Here is a 21,567-nt window from a genome sequence, read left to right on the forward strand (position 1 = left end):
TACACCTTGAGGTATTTTTTTCTATTTGATCCTCCAGGTTATTTTTAGTAATTGTTAGAATAGAAGAAGTATAATACATTTTATTCTGAATAAAGGCTGATTTTGAAAGAACCATAACTAATTCAGTAATAGTAGTCCTTAACATAGTGTAGTATATTTATGAAGATGTTTTAAAGCTTATTAGAAGAAACCAGTATAATATGTATTAAGTCATATTAAAGATTTTTATTTTAACTTTAGCTGAACTACAGTACATCTGTGTAGTGCCTACAGGATAAACAAGTTGTTTTTGAAAATATGGCATCAAGATATTGTGGAGGCCATAACCTAAACTGGATGAAAATACATAGTGTGCCATATATATTTAAGTTAGTTGCTCAGGGCAAATAATGTCACTGCAGAGGACTGTTGTCAATCATAACTGCTTATCCTATAGCACTTAATTTGTCTCGCGTTGCTGTGTGTGCAGCTGGAAACGGAACAGACATCGCTCTTGCTGACGTTCTTCATGCTTCATGCATACTTGCGTTTCTGTTTCCTAAAGGACGAATACGTAATTGGATGGAAAACACTTTAGGGCGTAAGTTCTTACAGGACCGTTTCACTCAGATTAGTATAAAATGGAAACTGTCGTACCAATTTGGTTGGAAACTGTCTCATTGCTATTTGTTTCTCAATAAAATTATGGGGAAAAAATTACTATAAAATGTTAGGTCACTCAATTTAAATGACAGTTCTCAAATAGGACATAATTAGATGGTGCTATTCTGTATCTTCAGTTGCTATTGAAGACAACATATTTTGTCTTCTTAGGTGAATCTTTTTTTTTTTTTTTTTAATTGGCGGATCCGGGGATTGAACTCAGGCCCTTGCGCTTGCCAGCAAAGTGTTTATTCTACTGAGCCGTCTCCCTGGCCCTTATGTGAATTTTTTTAAGCACCCAGAGTCATTTCTTAGGTTCCTCGTTCTTTTCTGATCAAAAATTTGTTTTGCAATTATGCATACAGGATACGCTATTATGTACTGCACACTTGTAACAAAAATAAAAATCTGGAAAAAAGCTATACTATCATTAACAGGCAGTTTACAAAAGAAAGATAACTAATTTTTTCTGGAGGACTTCGGGATTGAAAGTTGTTCTTCAGGACCGAGTAGCTTTAATATTAATCTTGATTAAAGTTCTGGAATGTTCCCCAGGAAATGAGTGTTCCATAGAGCAAATGGAACACGTTCGGGGGATGCAGGAAAAGTTAGCCCGCTTGAATCTGGAGCTCTATGGGGAGTTAGAGGAGCTCCCTGAGGACAAGAGGAAAACAGCCAGCGACTCCAACCTGGACAGGCTGCTGTCTGACGTGAGTACGCTTCTTTTTTCTACGCTTCAGATTTGTTATTGCATTATTAATGAAGTAACAAAATCACCTTTTAACCCTTTTGAAGTCTGTAATTCAGTGGTTTTTAGTATATCGATAGTGTTGCACATGTCACCAGTTTCCAATTGTGGAACATTTTCTTGGTCCTTGGAACCACCCCCTGGCCACCCCTGCGCACTCTACCTGTCAGGCTCATGTCGCCGTGGACAGCAGCAGTGGAATCACAAGTGTGAGCCTCAAGCAGGCTTCCACTTAGTGTAGGGTTTTCAGGGTACGTCCATGTTGTGCTGGACACTTTTTCAATGAAATACAAGGAAATTATCCTACATCTAAACACATACTTTCTTACCAGACCCGCCCCTAAGGTGGCATGAGCCAGCCAAAAAACCAAAAAATCCTTCTAAACACATACTTTCAGGATACTGGAAAATCTAAAAGGAAGTATTTGCTTTATTATGTATTATATATGTGTGGGTATTAGAGATTATATATAGATATTATGTATAGATCTGAAGATACAGCTAGCCATCAAAGACTGTTCTCCCTGGCATGGCTAATACACTTTGTGTTGTACTCGAGTTGAGGTTACTGACCTGTAAACACAGAACGGCGCCCTGCATTGCTGGTGTTGGGCACCGTGCCACTGTGTCTGTCTTAGTTGGCTACCTCGGCCATGCCCAGGTAACCCCGGCTGGCTGGCTCAGGACAGGAATTTTTCTCACAATTCTAGAGTCTGAAAGTTAGCGGTCAGGGTATTGACAGTGCTGGTTTCTGCTGGGTCTTCTGTCCTTGGTCAGTAGGTGGCATCCTTATGGGCATCGTGTCACTTCTCCTCCTTGGAAGGGCCGCAGTCACACTGGGTCAGGGCCCACCCTCCTGACCTCATTTGGACTCAGCCGCCTGGGCTGCTCTGGGTGAGGCCTGAGGCCTGGGCCTTCGGGGACACATGCACACTCCAGCCCGCAGCATCGTTGTGTAGCTGCTACCCTCAGGGGTGTTCTTAAATTTGTCTCTTTCAATCTTTTTCAAACAAAAGTAAATAAAAATTAAATCCAACACACTTCATTTGAAATCCCGTATTTACCACTGACTGACAGAAAGGATCAGTTTCAGTTTTTGGGTTTTTTTTAACCTTCAAAAAATAAATATATTGCTGGGGAGATGGCTCAGTAGGATAAGCGCTTGACTGGCAAACGCAAGGATATGAGTTCAATCCCCGGTTCCGCCAAAACAAAACAAAAAAACCAATCATTGTCAAAAAATAAATATGAGAAAAGTTGTATTTGTGTACTTTTAGCATTTCAAGCCTATACACTTCATTTTAAATCTTCCCTAGTTTTGCAATTATTTCTTTTTACACTGTTTTATTCCCCTTAACAAACGTAAACCTCATCTCCTGTTCACTTAGGAGACTGTGGTATGCTTGCAAGAACATTAAATTTAAAAATAGCCTTTCTATGTCAAGTCCAGAGCTTGCCCTTGGGTTCTGGGTTGTGCATACTGTGCAACACTGAACAATTAAGCACTCTATTTTTCAGTACTGAAAATTGAGCGCAGAGCTTTTGCCCTAAGGTACACCTTCAGACCTTTTTTAAAATTTTTTCATTTTGAGACACTATCCCGCTAAATTGTTGGGCTGGTTAACATTTTTGTAATGCAGTGCTTTTCTTCTGTAAATTGAGGGTGCTGTGATCCGCATGTTTGTGTCCTCCCAGACATCTTCTGTTGAAGTCCTCGTGGTGAAGGTTAGCAGGAACTGGGGCTTTGGGCGGAGCCGGGTCCTGCTCCCTCCACCTGAAGGGGGCGCCACCTGTCTTCACCCTGTGAGGACACCGAGAAGGTGCCCTTCTGTGAACCAGGAAGGGGCCCTCTGCAGACCTCTGCTCTGCCATCTTAATGTGAACTCCTGGTTCCAGAACTCTGAGAAGTGAATTTCTGTTACTTAAGCTGCTACAGTAGTTGGTGTTTTTTCTTCTCTTCTCTTCTCTTCTCTTCTCTTCTCTTCTCTTCTCTTCTCTTCTCTTCTCTTTTCTTTTCTTTTCTTTTCTTTTGAGCAGAATATATTTTTTGAGAGAAAGAAAGCTCCTGTCCAAGAGAGGGACAGGAGTGGGGCCCAAGCGGGTAGTTCCCCCAGTTGGTGTTTTCTTGTAGCAGTCCAAACAGGCTATAGCAAGAGATGATCCATACTACTTTGTACTGAAAACTGAACTGACAGGGGAAGTATTTTTGTAATTCATAAAGCTTTCAAAGATCATGAGCCTTAAAATGAAAGATTTTTTTTTTCTCTAAAGCTATTATTAGAGATTGTTGTAATTATTCATGGTTTTAGGGGATATTTACAAAACTCCAGTTCTTATCATCTTTTTAACTTTTTCATATTCTTGTTTTATAAATGCTAACATTCCTTTATGATTATTTTACAAAAGTAATTTTCCAGCCTGGAAGTTTTGAAAATTTTTTTCTCAAGATGTTTTTTCTGGCAGGGGAGATCGCTCAGCGGTCTAAAGCACCTGCTTAGGCAAGCTTAGGCAGGCGCAGGGGACTGTGGTTCAATCCCGGCACTACATGCTATGCTAGCCTTGCCCTCAGGATGGGCTGAGATAGCCAAAAAAAAAAAAAAAGTTTTTCTTTCACTGGGTATGATGCCATACACCTGTAATCCCAGCACTTAGGGACCTTAACTTGAGTTCAAGGCCGGCCTGGGCTATACTGTGAGTTCAAGGCTGACCTGAACTATAGAACCAGACAGTGTCTCAAAAAAAAAAAAAGTTTTCTTTCATTTAAAGAAGGCTTAAATGAAATTCTGTTTTGAAATATATAGTTAACAATGTATAATTTACAGTGACCTGCATCTATATATCTTATTAAAATACATTGGTATTTTTACTAAAATATAAACACGTAAATTTGTTGTGTATATCTAATTTAAATTTGGGTTTTTTTGTATTGCAGCTAGAAGAATTGAACTCTTCTATGTATCCTTTGCCTATTATAATAGTGAAAAGGTTATAATTTATGATCCCCGCCATGTTTTGGAAAGATGTTCATTTAGATTCATTGAGCAGATATGTCACATTATCTCCTGGAGTCACCTCTATTTCCCTTTGATTTCAAGTGGAATTTTCTCATTCCTTTGTATGCTCAAATTATGTTTCTTTCTGTGGCTGTCCTTTACTTAGTATTATCTATTTATTTATTCATTTTTCATCTTTCATTTATTTATTAGGTACAGGGTCTCACTACACAGCTTGGACTCTTTAGTGATCCTCGTCTTAGCCTCCCCAGCTCTGGGGTTACAGGTGTGTGCATCGCTATGCCTGGTTTTGGTGGCCAGCTCAGTGTGGGGCCGGCACAACATTTGGTACCGGGGAATGTTGTGGTCCTTAAGCTTGCCAGGCAGGTGCTTAAACCACTGAGCTATCTCCCCAGCCCATGTATTTGCAAAAATTTTTAAAACAAAATTTATTTTTTATTATTTAAGTCATGAGAGTTAAAATTTTGGATAGTTATTATAGAAATTATTTTAAATCTTAGATTTTGAAGCTAACTAGCATTTCAGTATGCAGAGATAATATATTTAATTAAATATTATTAATTGAAACATTTCAGGTGTATAAAATTGAAAATTAGGTATCACTGAAATACGGCCTATAGGCCTGGGGCTGTAGCTCAGTGGTAGAGTACCTTCGCAGCATGCACAAGGCTCTGAGTTCAATCCCCACTAGCACAAAAAAGAAAAATAAATAAAATACACCCTACAAGGAATGCTTCCATAGCTTATGAAATAACATTTCCAAAATTACACATATTTATAATAGACTTAGCATAAAGGAAAACAAGGCACATATAGAATATTCTGGTTTTGATATTTCAATCTAGAACAAGTATTTCAGGAACTTTTCCAAATGTGCTCTTAAACTTAATGGTAGCTACAGTTGTAAGGTACATAAGAGCAGTAGGAAATTATCCTGGCTATAATATATTAATTAATTTGAGAGTTAAAATATTTCCTTTAAACAAGATAGTAAAATAGGAAGGATACTGGCTATAGAGTAGAAATTTGATTTTTGAAATTTGGTTACACATTTTGACAATGTAACAGGTAAATTGTTTAACAGCTCAGAATGTCTGTGATACAGGATAACTGCCACATGTAATCATGCGTATGTGAAATTTTTAAAATTATATGCAATATGTAGTTTAACTTGCTATTATTGCTGTTAATTATATACTGATATTAATTGCTCAATTGTGTTATAATAACAATCAAAAATAAACAGGTAGCCAGGTATGGTGGTGCACAGCTGTAAGTCTTCCAGCACTTGGGAGACTGAGGCAGGATCGTAAATTTAAGATCAACTGGAGCAGCATCTTGAGGCCCTGTCTTAAAGGCCCAAGGAAGAAAGAAGTTGGGATGTATTTACAGTTCTGCTAATAGTAATTAGCAGCTAGCTTTTATGAATATGCAGTGTCTTGCTTTTCTGGTTGCTGAGACAGTAGACCTAGGATCCAAAGTTAAGGGAGCACTGCAGGGCCGGCCCCACCCCCACCCCCGGGATTTGCTGAGAGGGCGATTGAGACTGGGCATGGTGGCGCCTGTAACGACAGAGCTTGGGAGGCTGAAAAACAGGAAGGGTCACTAGGAGTCCGATTTGTGTAGTGAGACCCTGTAGACCCTGTGCTAAATACATAAAAGAATAAAAAAACGAAGTTAAAGAAAGGTTCATTTCAACTCATAGTCTGTAGAGGTTTCAGTCCACTGTTGGCTGGCTCCATCCAGGGCAGGGTGGTGTGGCAGGGGGTGCATCACGAGGAGAAACAGCCCATGCAGAGCAGGCAGGAGACTGAAGTGCCAGGCAGTGAGCCTGCCTTCTTTTCCCTTATGTTCCATCCAGGCTATGGTCATATCGATTAGCACCGCCCATCCCAGGGTGACGCGTCCCTCATCGGTACTCTTAATCCCAGTGTTGCATCCTTTATCCACATTCACGTACCCTAATCTAGCCACCTTCGAAACTCCCCCAGGAAGGACCATATGAAGCTTGGGGGGACCTCTAGATTCAAACCATAACACTCACTATTCACCAAGTATATGAAAGGGCTGTATACATATTGCCTCATTTGGTCCTATCTGGAAGTGGGTAATTGTACTCCCCATTTTATAGTTGAGGAACATAGATTTTGGGAAGCTACATTAACTGTGGAGAGAGATTAAGGTATCCTGCAAGAAAAACTAAGGAGGGGGCATTTTGAGATTTTGAGTTGACTAGGAACTTTCCTGGAAGTAATTCTTGGTTCTTTACTCTCTTCATTGTATTCCTTCTGGAATTCATAGTCATGGCATGTTTAGGGCACTTCAGCATCTACTGTCCTCTCACATGAGTTTTTTTTGTTTGTTTGTTTTTTTTTTTGTTTTGTTTTGTTTTTTAAAATTTATTTATTGTGTGGGGGGGGGGCAGCTCAGCCCACCAGGGGGCGCAGCTGGCTGGCATGCGGTGCTGGGGGATCGAACCGTGGTCCCTGTGCTTTGCCAAGCTTGTTCCAAGTAGGTGCTTTAGACCACTGAGCCATCTCTCCAGCCCTCACATGAGTTTTTGATGAACATTTAGACTTACTTCACCACTTTCCTTATTTTAACTGGTGGTGAAATTTATCTGCCACACACAGGGATGCGTGGGATGGTGCAGAGTGTAAGCTTTTGTATACTTGGTTTAGAATCTGAGCAAGAAGCTGTGTGTGTTTGAGCCCAGCCTGGCAGCCTTGTTTGTTCTGTGGTAAATGTTCTGTAGGTATTCAGTCTCTCTCTCCTCCTCATTCCCCTCTTTGTCATCACTACCTCTGTTATTTCATTCTCCAGGAATATTTTAAAATCACTCCACTACCACAGCAGCCATTGCTAATCAGCTGTGCTGCTTTCTGCTATTAGGCTTGGACACAGCTGTGAAATCTACTTAGTACTGCTTAACTGCAGCTGTCAGGTGGTATCAGTTCTGCTTTTATTCTTCCTTCATCCTCTGTGTGGTAACCCAGGCCCATGTCACCTGATGGTGTAACTGCTCCATTCCCTGTTCCAATGTAGGGCTCTGAGGTTCAGTATGGTAGGTCCCTGTGGCTACTGAGCACACGGAATGTGACTAACTGAACAAAAGTGTGGGAAAGCATAATAAGCACAGCTGATTTCAAGGATTTCATGTGAAAAATAAAGTTTTATAATGACTACATGTTGAAATTGTTTTTAAAAATTTATATCTGGGGGCTGGGGAGATGGCTCAGTAGAATAAGCGCCTCCCTGGAAAGCATAAAGGCCTGAGTTCAATCCCTGGTTCCACAAAAAAAATAAATAAATAAATAAAAAATTCATATCTGGGTAAACAGTTTATAAAGGTATTATTAGAGTTGGTGTTTCCTTTTAATATGACCATCTTTAATTTAAAAATTATTTGGTGATTTGCATTCCATTTCTGTTGGACAGTGCTGCTTCAGACGTTAGTGTTACTAAATTAATGTTCCTGAAATACCACTTTCTTGCCATTTTATTTCATGCCAATCTTTAAAGCATGTTGGACCTTTTAAAGGCTTTCAGTAATTTGGTCACACCCTGTACATCCTGTTGCTTTCATTGCCAGTAAGCTCATGTTTCGTGTGGTTTTCTCTCACTGTGTAGCCAAGGCAGGTCCTCTGGCCTCGGCCTCCCAGGTGCTGAGATGAGGGACGTGCACCGCCAGGCCCAGCGCAAGCGCCTGTGTCGGCTCTGCACAAACCCTTGGTGTTTATTCTCATCTTTATACCTCTGCTTGCTGCCTAGAGTCCCGCTCAGTTCCCCTTTCTCCTTATCAAATTGCATCAAGCCGAGCTCCCCGCTTCCATGGAGTGCTTAGCTTGTCTTTAAGCCAGCAGTTAGTTAGCTTCTTGTTACTGTAACAAAATACCTGAGAGAAATCAAATAGGAAGAAAGGTTTCTTTTGGCTCGTAGTTTCAGAGGCTTTAGCTCAGGTTAGATTGGCCCTGTTGATCTAGGCCTCAGGTGGCACCGTGTGTCACAGGGCTCACCTCCTGGTGGCCAGAAGTCAGAGAGAAACAGGAAAGGGATAGGTGTCAGTGCTCCTTCAGAGACCTGCCCTTAGTGACCTACTTCCTGTCACTAATACCCGCCTCTTTGTTGTTGTTAAGACAGAGTCTCACTGTGTTGCTTTTGCTGGTGCAGAGCTCCTGGGCTCAAGCAGTCCTCCTCAGCTTCTGAGTAGTTCAGACGCCAGCTCTGTGCCCTGAAGTTTCCACCACTTGGCAGTAGTGCCATAGGCTGGTGTCCAAGTGGAGCTTTAACACGTTCACAATCAAAGCCACAGAACTAGTGGTGTGCCTTGCTTCGTGAATTTTTACGTGTGTTGCTTTCATCCTTTAAACGATAATGCCTTTGACAGCTGTGCTCGTACGTGCACGATTTGCAGCCTCTACCGTGTGTGTGTTGCTCGCGTGTAGCTGCTCTCAGTGTATCCTCCCTTGGTTTGAGCTGGGTGTTGAAAGAAAGGCAGTGACTGGATCAGTGTATGTTAACGGGGAAGATGAAAGGTGGTAATGCAAAAACAAGAGAAGTGCAGGTGTCCATCCCATTTCCAGCGTGTGTGTGTGTGTGTGTGTGTGTGTGTCATATGTGCACATTAGTGAGGATCGAATTCAGGGCCTTTGCACTAAGCTGCATCCTCAGCCCTTTTGTGATGTTGTTGTTTTCATTACTTATTTTTGAAACAGGTTCTTGCTGAGTTGCGGAGATGCCCATGCTGAGCTTCCTTGGGTCCTTCCTGCCTCAGCCTCCACACTGCCCCAGCTGCCTCTGGAGCCACAGTGTGGGGCTGGAACAGTCTTATATCAGTGATTTTTAAAAATCTTCTAATTTGAGACATAGTATAATTCCTTATATTTAAAAATTGTGCCAGGGAGATGGCTCAGTGGAATAAGCGCTTCCCTGGCAAGCACAAGAGCCTGAGTTCAATCCCCGGTTCCGGGAAAAAAAAAAAAAAATCAGGTGATAAAAATTGTGCAGGGCATGGTGGTGCATGCCTGTAATCCCAGCGCTTAGGAGACTAAGGCAGGAGTATCACCATGAGTTTGAGGCCAGCCTGGGCTATGCAGCAAGACCCTGTTTCCCACCCCACCCCCAAAAATGTATAAAAATTGTGTTACGGCATCCAAGTGTCTCAGGAATTTTACTATAAGCCAAGTTCCTTTCTTTTATTCCTTTTCCAAACACCTCTGCCTTTTAGTTCCTGAGTGTAATTTCCCAAACTTTTAAAAGAAATACACATTATACACGGAATCCTTAACTGATGACTTCAGACAAAAGCTGCACTTGGCAGACGCACAGGATGTTCCAAACACATCGACCAGCTAAGCTGCAGTGCCGTCTCCTTTCCTGGGGTTTGCAACCAAGCTGCTTGCTGTACTTTTCCAGCTGAATCCAGTAGCAGACCCATCTTGCATCACAGGTTGACAGTAATTAAAATGCCAGTGCAGTGATCCTTTTCACACCCTGCTTTCAGTAAGTCCGCTTGCTCTCACTCATGCCCCCGGTACAGGTCCGGTGCAGGTCCAGGCCTTGTGGAAGGCTCTCAGACGCCTTGCAAGTGCCCGCGCTTCCTTCTGTTGCCTTACGGGTTATACTTGAAATGCATTGTGCTCAAAGTGCTCACAGCTGTAGGCTGCGTCTGCCCTGAGTGCCCGCTTGCCCAGTGCCTCAGTAGGTGGCACAGGCCTCGTGTGGCAGCCCAGCTTCCATTACCTTAGACAATCAGCACACATGCAGCTGTGTGTCCAGTGGCCAGTGACAACAAAATGTTGAATGAGTATTTGTGAGATTTGCTATTTTTAATAAAGTGATTGATTTAAGTTGACTGTGTTGTCTTCATTTCTGAAAAGTGCACTGTGTGTAGATTGTTTCTGGAACCTTCCTGCAAAGCCTACCTTTCTCACATGTTAAGTCTACTAAGAGCACGAAGTGTGATTGAAAAACACACTGAATGTTTACGTTTGTAAATCATTTTTTGCACGTAGAGACACATTGCCATTGGTCCCCCGCAGACTCTACTCCTAGCTCTGTACCGCGCCACTCATGCTGCCTGCAGAGGGGGTTCCGCAAGGCCTCTGCAGAATGTCTTCAGTTGTGCTGTCATGGCCACCCAGTGTTCCAAATTGATTTCAAACCTTAGCTTTTGTGTCCTTTTGAGCTGGGAGAAGAAACAGAAGTTCGTAGTGCCAGACCTGACAAGTAGGCGGCCGGGCGGGGAGGCCCTGGGCTCTTCACAGCCTTTGTGGATCGCGGCCACTTAGCAGCAGCGTTCCCTTGCTCTTGTTCCCCGCCCCAGTACAGGCGTGCACCACCGCAGCCAGCGAGCTTTGGTGTATGTCGGACATTAAACTATCTCGGTTTGACCAAATGAGCAGATGTTCTCATTTTTTCCCCCACTCCTTTGATTGGTTATACAAATTAATGGGTTCCACTTGGACAGTTGGCACACATACGTAACACTCTGATCACTTGACCCCCCATTATGCCCTGCCCTGCCCTGCCGTGGCCTCCCTCTTCGTATTTCAGGGACAGTTTGCTCTCTGCATCCGTTGCCTCCCACCCCATCTTCCCCCACCTGTTAGCAGTCCCCCTTCTACATGTCATTGTTTTAGATTCCACCTGTTAGAACACGTGAGCTGCAGACTGACCTTTCTGTTTCTTTGTTGTGGAAATTTTTTGTCCTGTTCTCTGACACTGTCCAGGCTGGCCTGGAACCCAGGTGCGCCCGCCCCCCTCCCGCAGCCTGCCTCAGCCTTCCTCCTGGGCAGTCTGCAGCTTCAGGCCAGACTCGCATTTTTAATCACTTCATCCCCATTTTTTGTCAATGACCCGGTGTGAGCTCCAGGTCACAGAATTGTAGCTTCTTGAATCTCTGTCCTTGGGCGCCCTTTAAACATGCTAGAGGCAACATGGAAAAAGCGAGGGCCCTGGATAAGAGTAAAACTGTATTATAATAATTCTGTTTTAGATAGGTGTTATATTTTTACTATAGAAAAATTTTAATTAGAGGATTTTTAAAAGCCAGAGCAGATCATTTAACCTGTTTGTGTACTCATGTGCATCCAAACTTTTATAACATGTTTATTTTTTTAAACTCTTACTATTGGCTTTCTAACGTGTCTTTCCTACATAATGTATGGTGACCATCTTTCCAGGGTGAGAACTGTTGAAAAAGGTGAAGGAGTTCGAAAGCTTAAGGAATTCTCCAGGTTGTACAAACTGAATGTACTTAAGAAGGGTATTTTTTGTTTTCATGCCTCCCTTAGTTTGTTAAAACTAGCAATCATATTAAGATTTTCTGAAGATTTCCATGATAAAGAACTACTTCCCCACCTCGAGGCCTTCAAGCTGGTGTGGCTTTGATGAAAGCAGGTGGAGGTGGAGCTGGCACTGGCAGAGGAGGGCTAGGCAGGACTGGGATACTGCAGGAGGCGGGCAACCCAGGAGGGAGGAGGGCAGTGCTGGGCCGGGTGGTGGCCCTAGGGGACAGGGTGGGAACTGGAGAGTTATAGTTGCCATGGAGATGCAGGGCCAAGCAGTGCTTACTGGCAGCGCTGCACTTAGGGCTGGGCCGCAGGCTCTTGACTTTCTTCCTTTCTACGCAGGCGGCAGCAGGTCGAAGAGGAGACGGAGCCCGAGCAGGCCGTGTCGCTCCCGCTCCCGGAGGTAAAGCCCTGGGCTCCAAGGCCCCAGGGTTGGGGAGGTGCAAGTCTGTCCTCCATAGAATGCCCTGGAGGGAAGGAAGGGAAGGCAGGTGTCTAGCAAACAGACCTCCCCTCCCTCCAAACAGGACCCCAAACAGACCTCCTCTTCCTCCTGTCCCATCATCACCTTCTGGGACAGGGAGAAATACAAGGTATCTACAGTGAATACAGTTCGTGGTTATAACCACAGCTCTGAGGGTTTATATGCTAGGATTTGAAGAATAGGACAAATGAAATTAATGTTGCCAAGAATCTTTTAAAAGATACAGATGGGGAGCCAGGTGTGATGATGCACACCTGGAATCCCAGCACTCGGGAGTCCCAGGCAAGAGGATCCCCGTGAATTCCAGGCCAGTTTGGGCTACAAAGTGAGCTCAAAGCCAGCCTGAATTGCATTTCAAGACCCTCTCCTATAAAACAAAACAAAACCCTGATGGCTTAGTATGAAACATTGCCAGATGGGCATACTGGCTAAAGCCTGCGTTACAGCATTGAGGAGGCTGCGGCAGGAGGAAGACTGTCGCGAGTTTGAGCCTAGGTTGGGCTACAAAGTGAGTTCAAGACCTGAATTTCAACAGTCCTGTTTGTTAAGGCCTTCCTTTTGTAGCATTAAACTTGTAAATCTGCAAGCACAGGTAGCATGTGAAAACAACAGCCCCACTAGGTGTTGCCTGTCACCATCGGTGCCATCAGCGTTGTCAGCGCCCGAGTTTTCTCCGAACGTGCCATGACCTATGCTGCAGTTCCTCGTTACCTCATAAACTGCTCAGCAGCCTGTGTGCAGAACAGGCTGTTTCTATAGCCTTGAATGTAGGCCGCGTAACTGGAGTTGTCCGTCTGTTTTGTCACTAATTACATGTGTCTGCTAGTTCTGCAATTTTTAGAACCAAACCACCTCTTGGGAGACATGTGTAAGGCATTAAATTTTAGATAATAAATGGACCATTGAGTAATGTGCATTGGAATTGCTGAAATTCTCCAGTGCAGGCGCTTCTCTGCCAGGGAAAGGGCTTTTTTTTCTTTTTTTTTTTTTGGTGGGGGGCATTGGGAATTGAACTCAGGACCTTGTCCTTGCCAGGCAGGTGCTTATACCGTTGAACTACATCCCTGGCCCTGTTTTTAATTTTCTCAGTTATTTTGTCTACAGTAGCGGAGCAACACCATCCTGATTCACATTTCTCCTGACAAATCACCTGTGGAAATCTAGTTTGCTAACAGCAGGGTTTTTCTGACTTATCCCAGCAGCTGTGTAGCGCTCTGCATGCACTGGCTGCCATCTGATCCTTTAATTGGTCTGGTATTTATTTATTTATTTATTTATTTATGTTTTTGTGGAACCGGGGATTGAACTCAGTCCCTTGCGCTTGCCAGGGAAGCGCTTATTCTACTGAGTCATCTCCCCGGCCCTTTTTTTTTTCAGAACCAGAGATTAAATGGTCTGGTTATTTTGTTATTATTTTTAAAGTTTTTCTCTGTCAACACTTGCTCACTTACTCCCACAATGCTGTATCTCTGGTCGCCAAAATGTCTGAGTTCTCCCCACCAACCACTGGTTCTCCAGGGGTCCCCAACTGGGTTCTTACCATTTGACTCAGTACTGACACCCGGAGTTAGTGTCAGGTCATGCAGGGTGAGGGCTTGATCCAAGAGGATGTGCCCACAGCTGGGTATTGTGTTAGTGAGCCCTCTGACATTATAACAGAGGCTTGTAGTATTAAGTCATAATGGGAAAGCTTTCTCTTGGCCCATAGTTGGTCTAGTCTGTGACTGGCAAGCTGTGTTGCTTTGGGTCTGTGGTAAGATGACCATCATGGCCACAGCACAAGGTGAAGCAAAGGTCATCCAGGAAGCAAGAACAGGGTAAGGCAGAAGAGGGGGCTCAGACCTCACAAAAACTGTGAAACCTAAAGGACTCCCACCTGTCCATACTTCATAAAGATTCTGTCGCCAATAGCTCTGAGCTGGGAACCAATCCTTGAACACTTGGGGCTTTCAAATGCCAACTTCAGGGGCAAGGTTGGAACCCTTGGTTCTGACCGACCAGCTGTACCATAACTGACCAGCTATGACTGACCTTTCTGATTTGACTTGTTCACTGGAATGGTTTATAGAAGGCTGGAGGAATGTACATTTGCCCATTTAGTACAAAGCATGTGACCAAGGATACAGGTAAAGAGCTGCATGCGGGAGATGCCCAGGGAAAGGTAATGGGGAGAGGGGCATGGAGCCCTCCCCAGGCACCTCCATGTATTGGAAGCCCTCAGAATCCTGATCTTTTGGTTTTTTATAGAAGATTCATTATGGAGACACAGTGGATTACATCTTTTACCTCTGATGGTCAACTCGACCTTTGCCCCCTCCACTTCTTCCCTGGATATCTTACTTTTCTCTCATTGCTGAGACAAAATACCTGACACACAGAGTTAGAGAGGAAAAGGTTTATTTAGCTCACAGTTTGTAAAGGTTTCAGCCCATACTCGGCTGACACCAGTGCAGGGTGGCGTGGCACGGTGGGCTTTCTCACTCTTCTGGAAGCTGGGAGCTCCATGATTGAGGTGTGCGAGAGCTTGGTTGCCTGGTGAGGGCAGCGGTGTGCCTTGAGTATGGCACTTGTTGCTGCATCCCCTGGAGGAGAGAAATGCTCTGTCCTCACGTGTGGAAACAGGAGAGCAAGTGAGCCGACTGTGACGTCTCATCTTAAGAGCCTGCTTTAGCCACAGAGGGAGGCATTCTCATTTACCTCAGAGCCTACCCTCTTTGTTACCTTGGCCTGAACATTTCGGGACCTGAATTTTAAAGGAAGAGGACTCTTGAAACTATAGCAGTATGAACAGTTATTTACTCGTCCAGCACACACGGTGAATGCCTGCTTTGCGACCCACATGTGTAGTCAGCTTCCAAAATGGCGCCCAATGACCTCAGCTTCCACGGATTCATGCTTTTAACTCTTCTCCCCTTAAGCGCAGGCTGGACTTGCTTCTTACGCAGTGAGGGATTAGCAAACATTTCTGTAAGGGTTAAGAAAATAAATACACTGAACTTGGCTTTGTGAGCCATATGATTTTTCTTCAGTTTTGTCGTAGCAGTGTAAAAGCAGTCATGCGTGATGCCTATAAACTGCATCACTGTGTTGCAGTGAACTTTATTTGTAAGTTAAGTAGTGGACCAGAAATGACCTATTATGTGAATCATCGGAACATAATGGTAATTCACTTCCAAGATTACGTGCTTCAGGCTTGCACCTTACCTGCCCTGTGTGCTCTTTCACTGATTCACTTGAGAAGCTGGGAGCTGCCGTTCTGAGAGGTAAATTATGGAGAAGCAAACATGGAGGCCCAGGCCAGTAGCCAGAAAGAAACTGAGGCTCTTATTCCAGCAGTGAGGAGGAACTGGATGCTGCCAAGGATCTCTCACATGAGCCCGGAAGGGAGTCTTGAGGTGATGACAGTCCCTCGTGGACTGTGAGGGGCACTGCACTAAAAGGCCCAGGTAAACTGCCCACACTCCTGACTAGAGGAACTATGAGGTGATTGATGTTTGCCATTTTAAGCCACCAATTTCTTTCTTTCTTTTTTTGTGGTAACCAGGGTGTTTTAGTTTCTTAATGTAGGCAATCTTTGACTCTCATGTGATCACCAGCTCGTATCTCACTGTACATCTCTACAAGTGCTGGGCAGGACTCCTGGCTACCAAGCTGAGGGTAAGAGAGGAGATTTGGCTCCAAGGGGGTTCATCTCACAACAGGAGTTGTGTTTACACACAGCCACAGGCCTAGGCCTTTTCATGGCCAGTACCCTTGAGCCCTGGGGCAAGAAGGCCCGGGTGCAGGGCCCCAGCAGGGCCTCTCCAGGCCACCAAGCTGGCTGAACCTTCACAGGAGTCATGGCAGCTCCTTGCCCATCTCAGACTGGAGGGGTGCAGGGCCCTGGGGTGGAGGTGGGGCTGTCTCTCACCCTTCCTTTGCTTGGCAAAGCCACAGATAACTTACCTTGTAAATAAGGATACATTTAGCTGTTGTTCTTTCACTCCTAGGGAAGAAGCTTCTTCACATAAACCACATGTATTTTTCTTAAGTAAAAACAAAGCAGAAGCCAGGGGTGCTGGCACATTCCTATAATCCCAGTTTGGGAGGCTCAGGGAGGAAGATCACTGTGAAGTCAAGGCCTGGCTGCATACTTCAAGGCCAGCCTGCACTGCTTAGCAAGACCCTGTCTCAGAAACAAGTGACAACCAAAACCAAAAGTTGCACTAGTAACAGTAGGAGATGGCCGAGGTGAGGCTTATGTACAGCATGTGTCCTACAAGGCTGGTACAGGACTGCCATTCGCCCCAGAATTCTTTGGAGCAGAGGCAGAATTGTCCAGATAAGAACTTTTATACTCAGCAACCAACACATAAAAAGGACCACTTGAAAAACAATGTTTCGGGCCAGGGAGATAGCTCAGTAGAATAAGTGCTTGCCTGGCAAGTGTAAGGGCATGAGTTCAAATCCCGATTCTGCCAAAAAAAAAAAAAAAAAAAGACAATGTTTCAAAAATCTGCATTTAAAAAGAATACACCATCTCATTTGAAGTTTTCTGTGAAACTCCTCGAGGTTTGGTTAAAAAAAAAAATCAGAAAAGAAAAGCAAAGTCTGAATTTATAAAACATCAGACCAGTAGAAGAAAACCTGGAAACCAAGCTGGCCTCGTTTGAAATAGATTGTGCTGTTCTAGATAGCTAAGTTAGGTAGAAAAGTTATAGGCAGGCAGACAGAAGACCGCCAGAGGTCAGTGCAGAACACTGCTGTGGCTGGAGGCACACTCACTGAAGGCCAAGCTTCTAGACAGAAGAACGGTTCCCCAGACCCTTCCCCTGGGGATGACCAGCAGCGGCTGACATTGTAAGAAGGCATCAGTCGCCTTGGGGTGGAGGACCAAGGCCCTCACCCCACTCCATCCAAAAAAGTCTTTGACCTGTCCCTTGTGCTCTTGCTACCTGACCTTTCCAATTTGAACCCATTTAATCAATATTACCCAAACCACTATACTTATAATTTCATTGAGTATAGTTCTGTCCTACCTTAAGCCCACCACACCTCCTGGCTTTGCTCAGTAAACACCCTGAGAAATGTGCTTGGCAGGCAAACCACTTTTTTGGCTCCCTTTCTGTCAGACAACTTTCTCTCAATAAACTGTCCTACTCTTTGGATTGTTTAGCTGAATTCAAACACCTATAGTATTTAGATTCCAATAGAATTTTCACCTCTGACAGGACTAAAAAAAAAAGGGGGGGGAACAAAGGAAAGATCATTTTGTATTTATATATACAAAATAAGATAGATATACAGCCACTTCGCTTAATTCAATGAGAAGAAAGAGGTGTACTAATAGTGTTTGGACAGGATATCCTTCTGCTTCTTGTACTATGGATAACCACTAAGAAGATAACAATGTACAATGTATTGATTATCAAAACTGTCCTATTAATCAGCTTTGAAACTGTCTCATTTATATTTAATTCTCAATAAAATTAAAAATAATAATAAAATAAATTATCCTACTCTTAACCTTTGCTGTTCCTACATTTCATTCCTCAATTTTAGAAAACACAAAGTTGGTTTTTGGACATGGAGCATGTTGGAAATTTCTTATTAGTCCCTATATTAACTGGACAACCAAAGGAAGGTGAAAGTGTGCAAGTTTAAAGTTTTATTTTAAGGCAAAATAAAATTAAAATAAAACTCTAAAGATGAAGTGAACTCTGGAGAAATGAGAGAAAATATCTCTGCGTACATAGTAAAAAGACAGTGGCCATGAGGCTAACAGTCTCCGTATTTATCTTTTTGACGTCATTTCCTGGGCGCCCCTGCAGGACTCTGACCTGGTTCTGGGCATGCGTCCTGGCAGTGATGGGCAGGTCTCCATGATTGACAGGTCAAGCCAGATTATCCACCTGGCTTTCCAGGCTCTAGTTTCCTCCCTCATGCCTACTTAGCAACCTGTGTCTGTGTATTTACACTTGCAGAAATGTGAGGCCAAGGAGGTGGAGAGTGGGGGCCGGAGTGGGTGCCCTTCAGCCCTTGCCCCTGTCTTCTGCCTTGGCTTGGGCCTTTCTAGCAGGGGCGCAGCGTGGCACACAAGTTTCAACACAGGCAGGTGGGCCGGGCTTTCTGGTTCAGGAAAAGGTCAAGAAAGGCATTGGAGAACCAGATGTTGCTGCAGTAGAGTCCGAAAGGCTTTGGCTTTCTGCCGCCCGACCCCTCTGGTCCTCGTGGAGCTTCAGGTAGGCATTAAGGTGCCCAGGCCGGCTGCGCCCAGCTCGGTCCGCAGCCACCCCGAGCTCACCTTTGTTCTGGGCTAGCTCCTTGCACACCAGGCGCTGCCCGCGTTGTGGACCCTGTAGAAGGGGTCAATTTTGGGGGCAGCCTGGGCCCGGGTGGTGCGGTCAGCGGGTCGGTGGTAGCCTGGATGATGAGGGGTGAAGCTGCAGCGCTGGGCTATCTGCATCCACTTGATCAGGGTGTGCTGGCTCCGCAGGAGCAGCCGGGGCTGTGTAGTGCTCAAAGCCCAGGTGTGGTGATTCCCCGGGACCTCTGAGCTGACCTCAGATTGGGGGGACAATGTTATACAGTATCAGATAAAAATAAGATGATCACACTAAGTAATCATTATCCATCATAATAGGCTCCATGCAGCAAGGGGCAAAGGAAAATGCTGCATATTTCCTCCTCTGCTTCCAAACATCCTGGGAGGGAGTTTAATTTTATTCAATCATTTCCTTATTGTGATTAAATACAATTTAATCACATTGTATTTTTTAGGGGGGAGGGACACCTAACTAATATCTTAAGGTGCTATTCTTTGGTGTAATATAGACTGCTGGAATAAGCAGTCATGGTGATTGTGAACCTACAGTTCCTCCCTGGGTTGGATAGTCAGCAAAATTGACATTTTAGATAATTAAAGCAATCCTGGGCGGGCTTATGTGTATATAAATGACCCCCCCCCCACACACACACACACTGTGTGTGAGGCTCGCAGGCTTATGCTTACCAGCAGAGTAAGCAACTGTTCTTTCCAGCGTGTTCAGCTCATTACATAAGTCAGCAATCCCTTAGCACAGATAATAACAATTTTGAGAACTTGCTAAGTAAACATCCCTTCTGTTGGCTCCTGGAGGGATTTCACTTAACAATAACTGGGTATCTTATGCAACAAAGGATTTGCTTTGCTTTAACGCTGTTTCACAAGAGGCCTTGTCATTCCTGGCATTGCCGTGAGGCTTTTATCTGGACAACACATTATTGCGATGTAGTTTGCCAAGACATCTTTTACACACAAGGACGCTGAGGCAGACACGGAATTCCTTGTAAAGCTTTGGTTCTGGGAAGCCAGAGCAAATATTCCAATCTGGTACTCATTCTGTCATGCTGCCCCTCAGTAACACTTCCAAGATTGATCCTCAATGTACTATACAGCTCTGCAATTTGTTCACTTTAAATAAACATTTCTGTCTCACTGACGTGTAGGTGAGGCCCTGCACATGAATGTCTGATTCTGGAATTCTGGCCCAGTTGCTTCTCCAGCTATGCCAGACCACATTGTCCTCTTCTCAGAATTCATAGCATCAGAAAGTTGCCAGGAACATCTTAAGTTCTTGTTAGAGTATTGAGAAGCAGTGACTTACCTTGAGTTTTAATCAAAAGTCTCCTGAACTTTGAGTCAACATCTTCCCTCTGACATCATCTATTAATTTTATCTTCTGGGCATTCATGAACTGATTATAGATATCTATATGTCTATCTAATGTGAGAAAGGGGCCACTTGCTTTATCTTTCTTCCTCCTCTCTCCACCTGCACTTACTCCTCCTCCACCATATCCTCCTCTCATTCTGACTTTCTCCTTCTCTTCTTCCACCTCCTTTTCTTCCTGAACCCAGGAAGAGAGATCATCCTGTCTCAACCTCCCAAGTAGCTGAGATTATACTTATGCCTCATCACGCCAGCTCATTGAACTCTTCATGGATGTCTGTATTGTTTCCATTTTGAAACTGTTCAGTACAGCTGTGACTATTCTTCTTGATACATTTCAGTCTATATGTTTGCTTTTTTTTCTGTTTGGGCAACTATAGGCATGTGTTTAACTTTAAAAAATAATACACCTCTTCCCAAAGTACTTCTGCCAAGTGTCACTTTCTCCAGGCCCAGATGTGTCTTGGCTTTGTCAGTCTGTGCTAGGTGCCTGCAAATCATCCTCAAAACTAGCAGCATGAAACAGGACTCCTTTGTTTTCCATGAGTCTATGCTTGCCTGCCTTCAGCTGGGCAGTTCTTTGTAGGGTAGGGTGACACCATGAGGTTGTGTTCACCTGAGAGCTTGGTTGGAACACCAACATCCAGGATGACTTCATGTGTGCGTCCAGTGCTTTGGCACAGCTGGAAGAGCAGGGAGAAGTTCAGCCTCTGTCTCTCCGCATGGCCTCTCACAGTGCAATAATCCAGCCCAAGCCCAAGCGTATTCACATGGCAGCTGGCTTCCAAGAGCACAAAACCGGAAGCTCTAAATCTTCTTCAAGCTATGCCCAGAAGTCGCCTGTCTTCTCTTTCATGACATCCTATTGGTTAAAACAGGGCAGAGCTGGCGCAGGTTCACGTAGAGAAGAATAACCCCACCTCCTGATGGCAGCTCCTGTGCATGGCTGGGGATGGCAGCAGTCAGTCACTCTTGGCAGACCAAGCACCACCTTCTCCCTGCTACCCACAGCTCGCGAGTCTTCAGAGTACACAGCATTTCCCTCCCCCTGTGACATAAAAGCTCGTCCAGGTGTGGCATCTCGCTGAAGTGTCTTGGGATCTGTGTCAGGTCCGACAGCAAAGAGGCTCCTCGATGCCAGCTCTTCTCACTGTGGAGACCTGTGCGCTTGTGACAGTGATATAGGGAGAAATGATCTCCCGACCTGAACAGAGTTTGTGTTCTCTAAAACCAAAGAATGAATTTTAGGAACAAACAGAGGTTGAGAGTAGAATATTTATTGGGAAAGAAAACTTCTGTCTCAGAGAGGACAGAAGGGGGGCCTGAGCGGGTTGCCCAGGAAGGTATCTGTTCCAGGTTATTTTTATAGGGCAAAATCACATGGGGCTGAGGTAGAGAAAATGGGGACTCACTTAGAGGGACAAGAGGTGGGACAAATCTGTGGTCAACCAATGGGATTGATACAGGGAGAAAAACTGGTCTCAGGTGGGTGACCTCCAAGCAATATAGGGAACATCCAAAGGACATAGGGAAAAACGATCTCTGGACCTGACCTGCACAAGTTCGTGTTCTCTAAAACCAAGGAATGAATTTTAGGAACAAATGGAGGTTATGAGCAGAATATATTTATTGAGGGAAAGAAAGCTCCTGTCTGAGAGAGGGACAGGAGGAGGGGGCCCGAGTGGGTAGTTCCCCCC

The 21,567-nt window shown here is 44.4% G+C and overlaps 2 protein-coding genes across 2 annotated transcripts in view; both read left to right on the forward strand.

Moving 5' to 3' along the window:
• The window catches only part of Ccdc28a (coiled-coil domain containing 28A), a 39,538-nt gene extending 29,683 nt beyond the window's left edge, over positions 1-9,855 (forward strand). The window contains exons 4-6 of the mRNA XM_023712202.1: positions 1,198-1,352; positions 4,323-4,345; positions 9,705-9,855. Of these exons, the coding sequence (XP_023567970.1) occupies positions 1,198-1,352; positions 4,323-4,345; positions 9,705-9,759 (233 nt within the window). The 3' untranslated portion in view covers positions 9,760-9,855. The remainder of the gene's footprint in view (positions 1-1,197; positions 1,353-4,322; positions 4,346-9,704) is intronic.
• Positions 9,856-18,167: 8,312 nt separating this feature from the next.
• Positions 18,168-21,567, forward strand: part of Ect2l (epithelial cell transforming 2 like) — a 110,950-nt gene continuing 107,550 nt past the window's right edge. Inside the window, exon 1 of the mRNA XM_004628582.2 lies at positions 18,168-18,401. The gene's annotated coding sequence lies outside the window, so the exon portion shown is untranslated. The remainder of the gene's footprint in view (positions 18,402-21,567) is intronic.

Source organism: Octodon degus, unplaced genomic scaffold (genome assembly GCF_000260255.1).
Source record: "Octodon degus isolate 3935 unplaced genomic scaffold, OctDeg1.0 scaffold00024, whole genome shotgun sequence".
NCBI lineage: Eukaryota > Metazoa > Chordata > Mammalia > Rodentia > Octodontidae > Octodon > Octodon degus.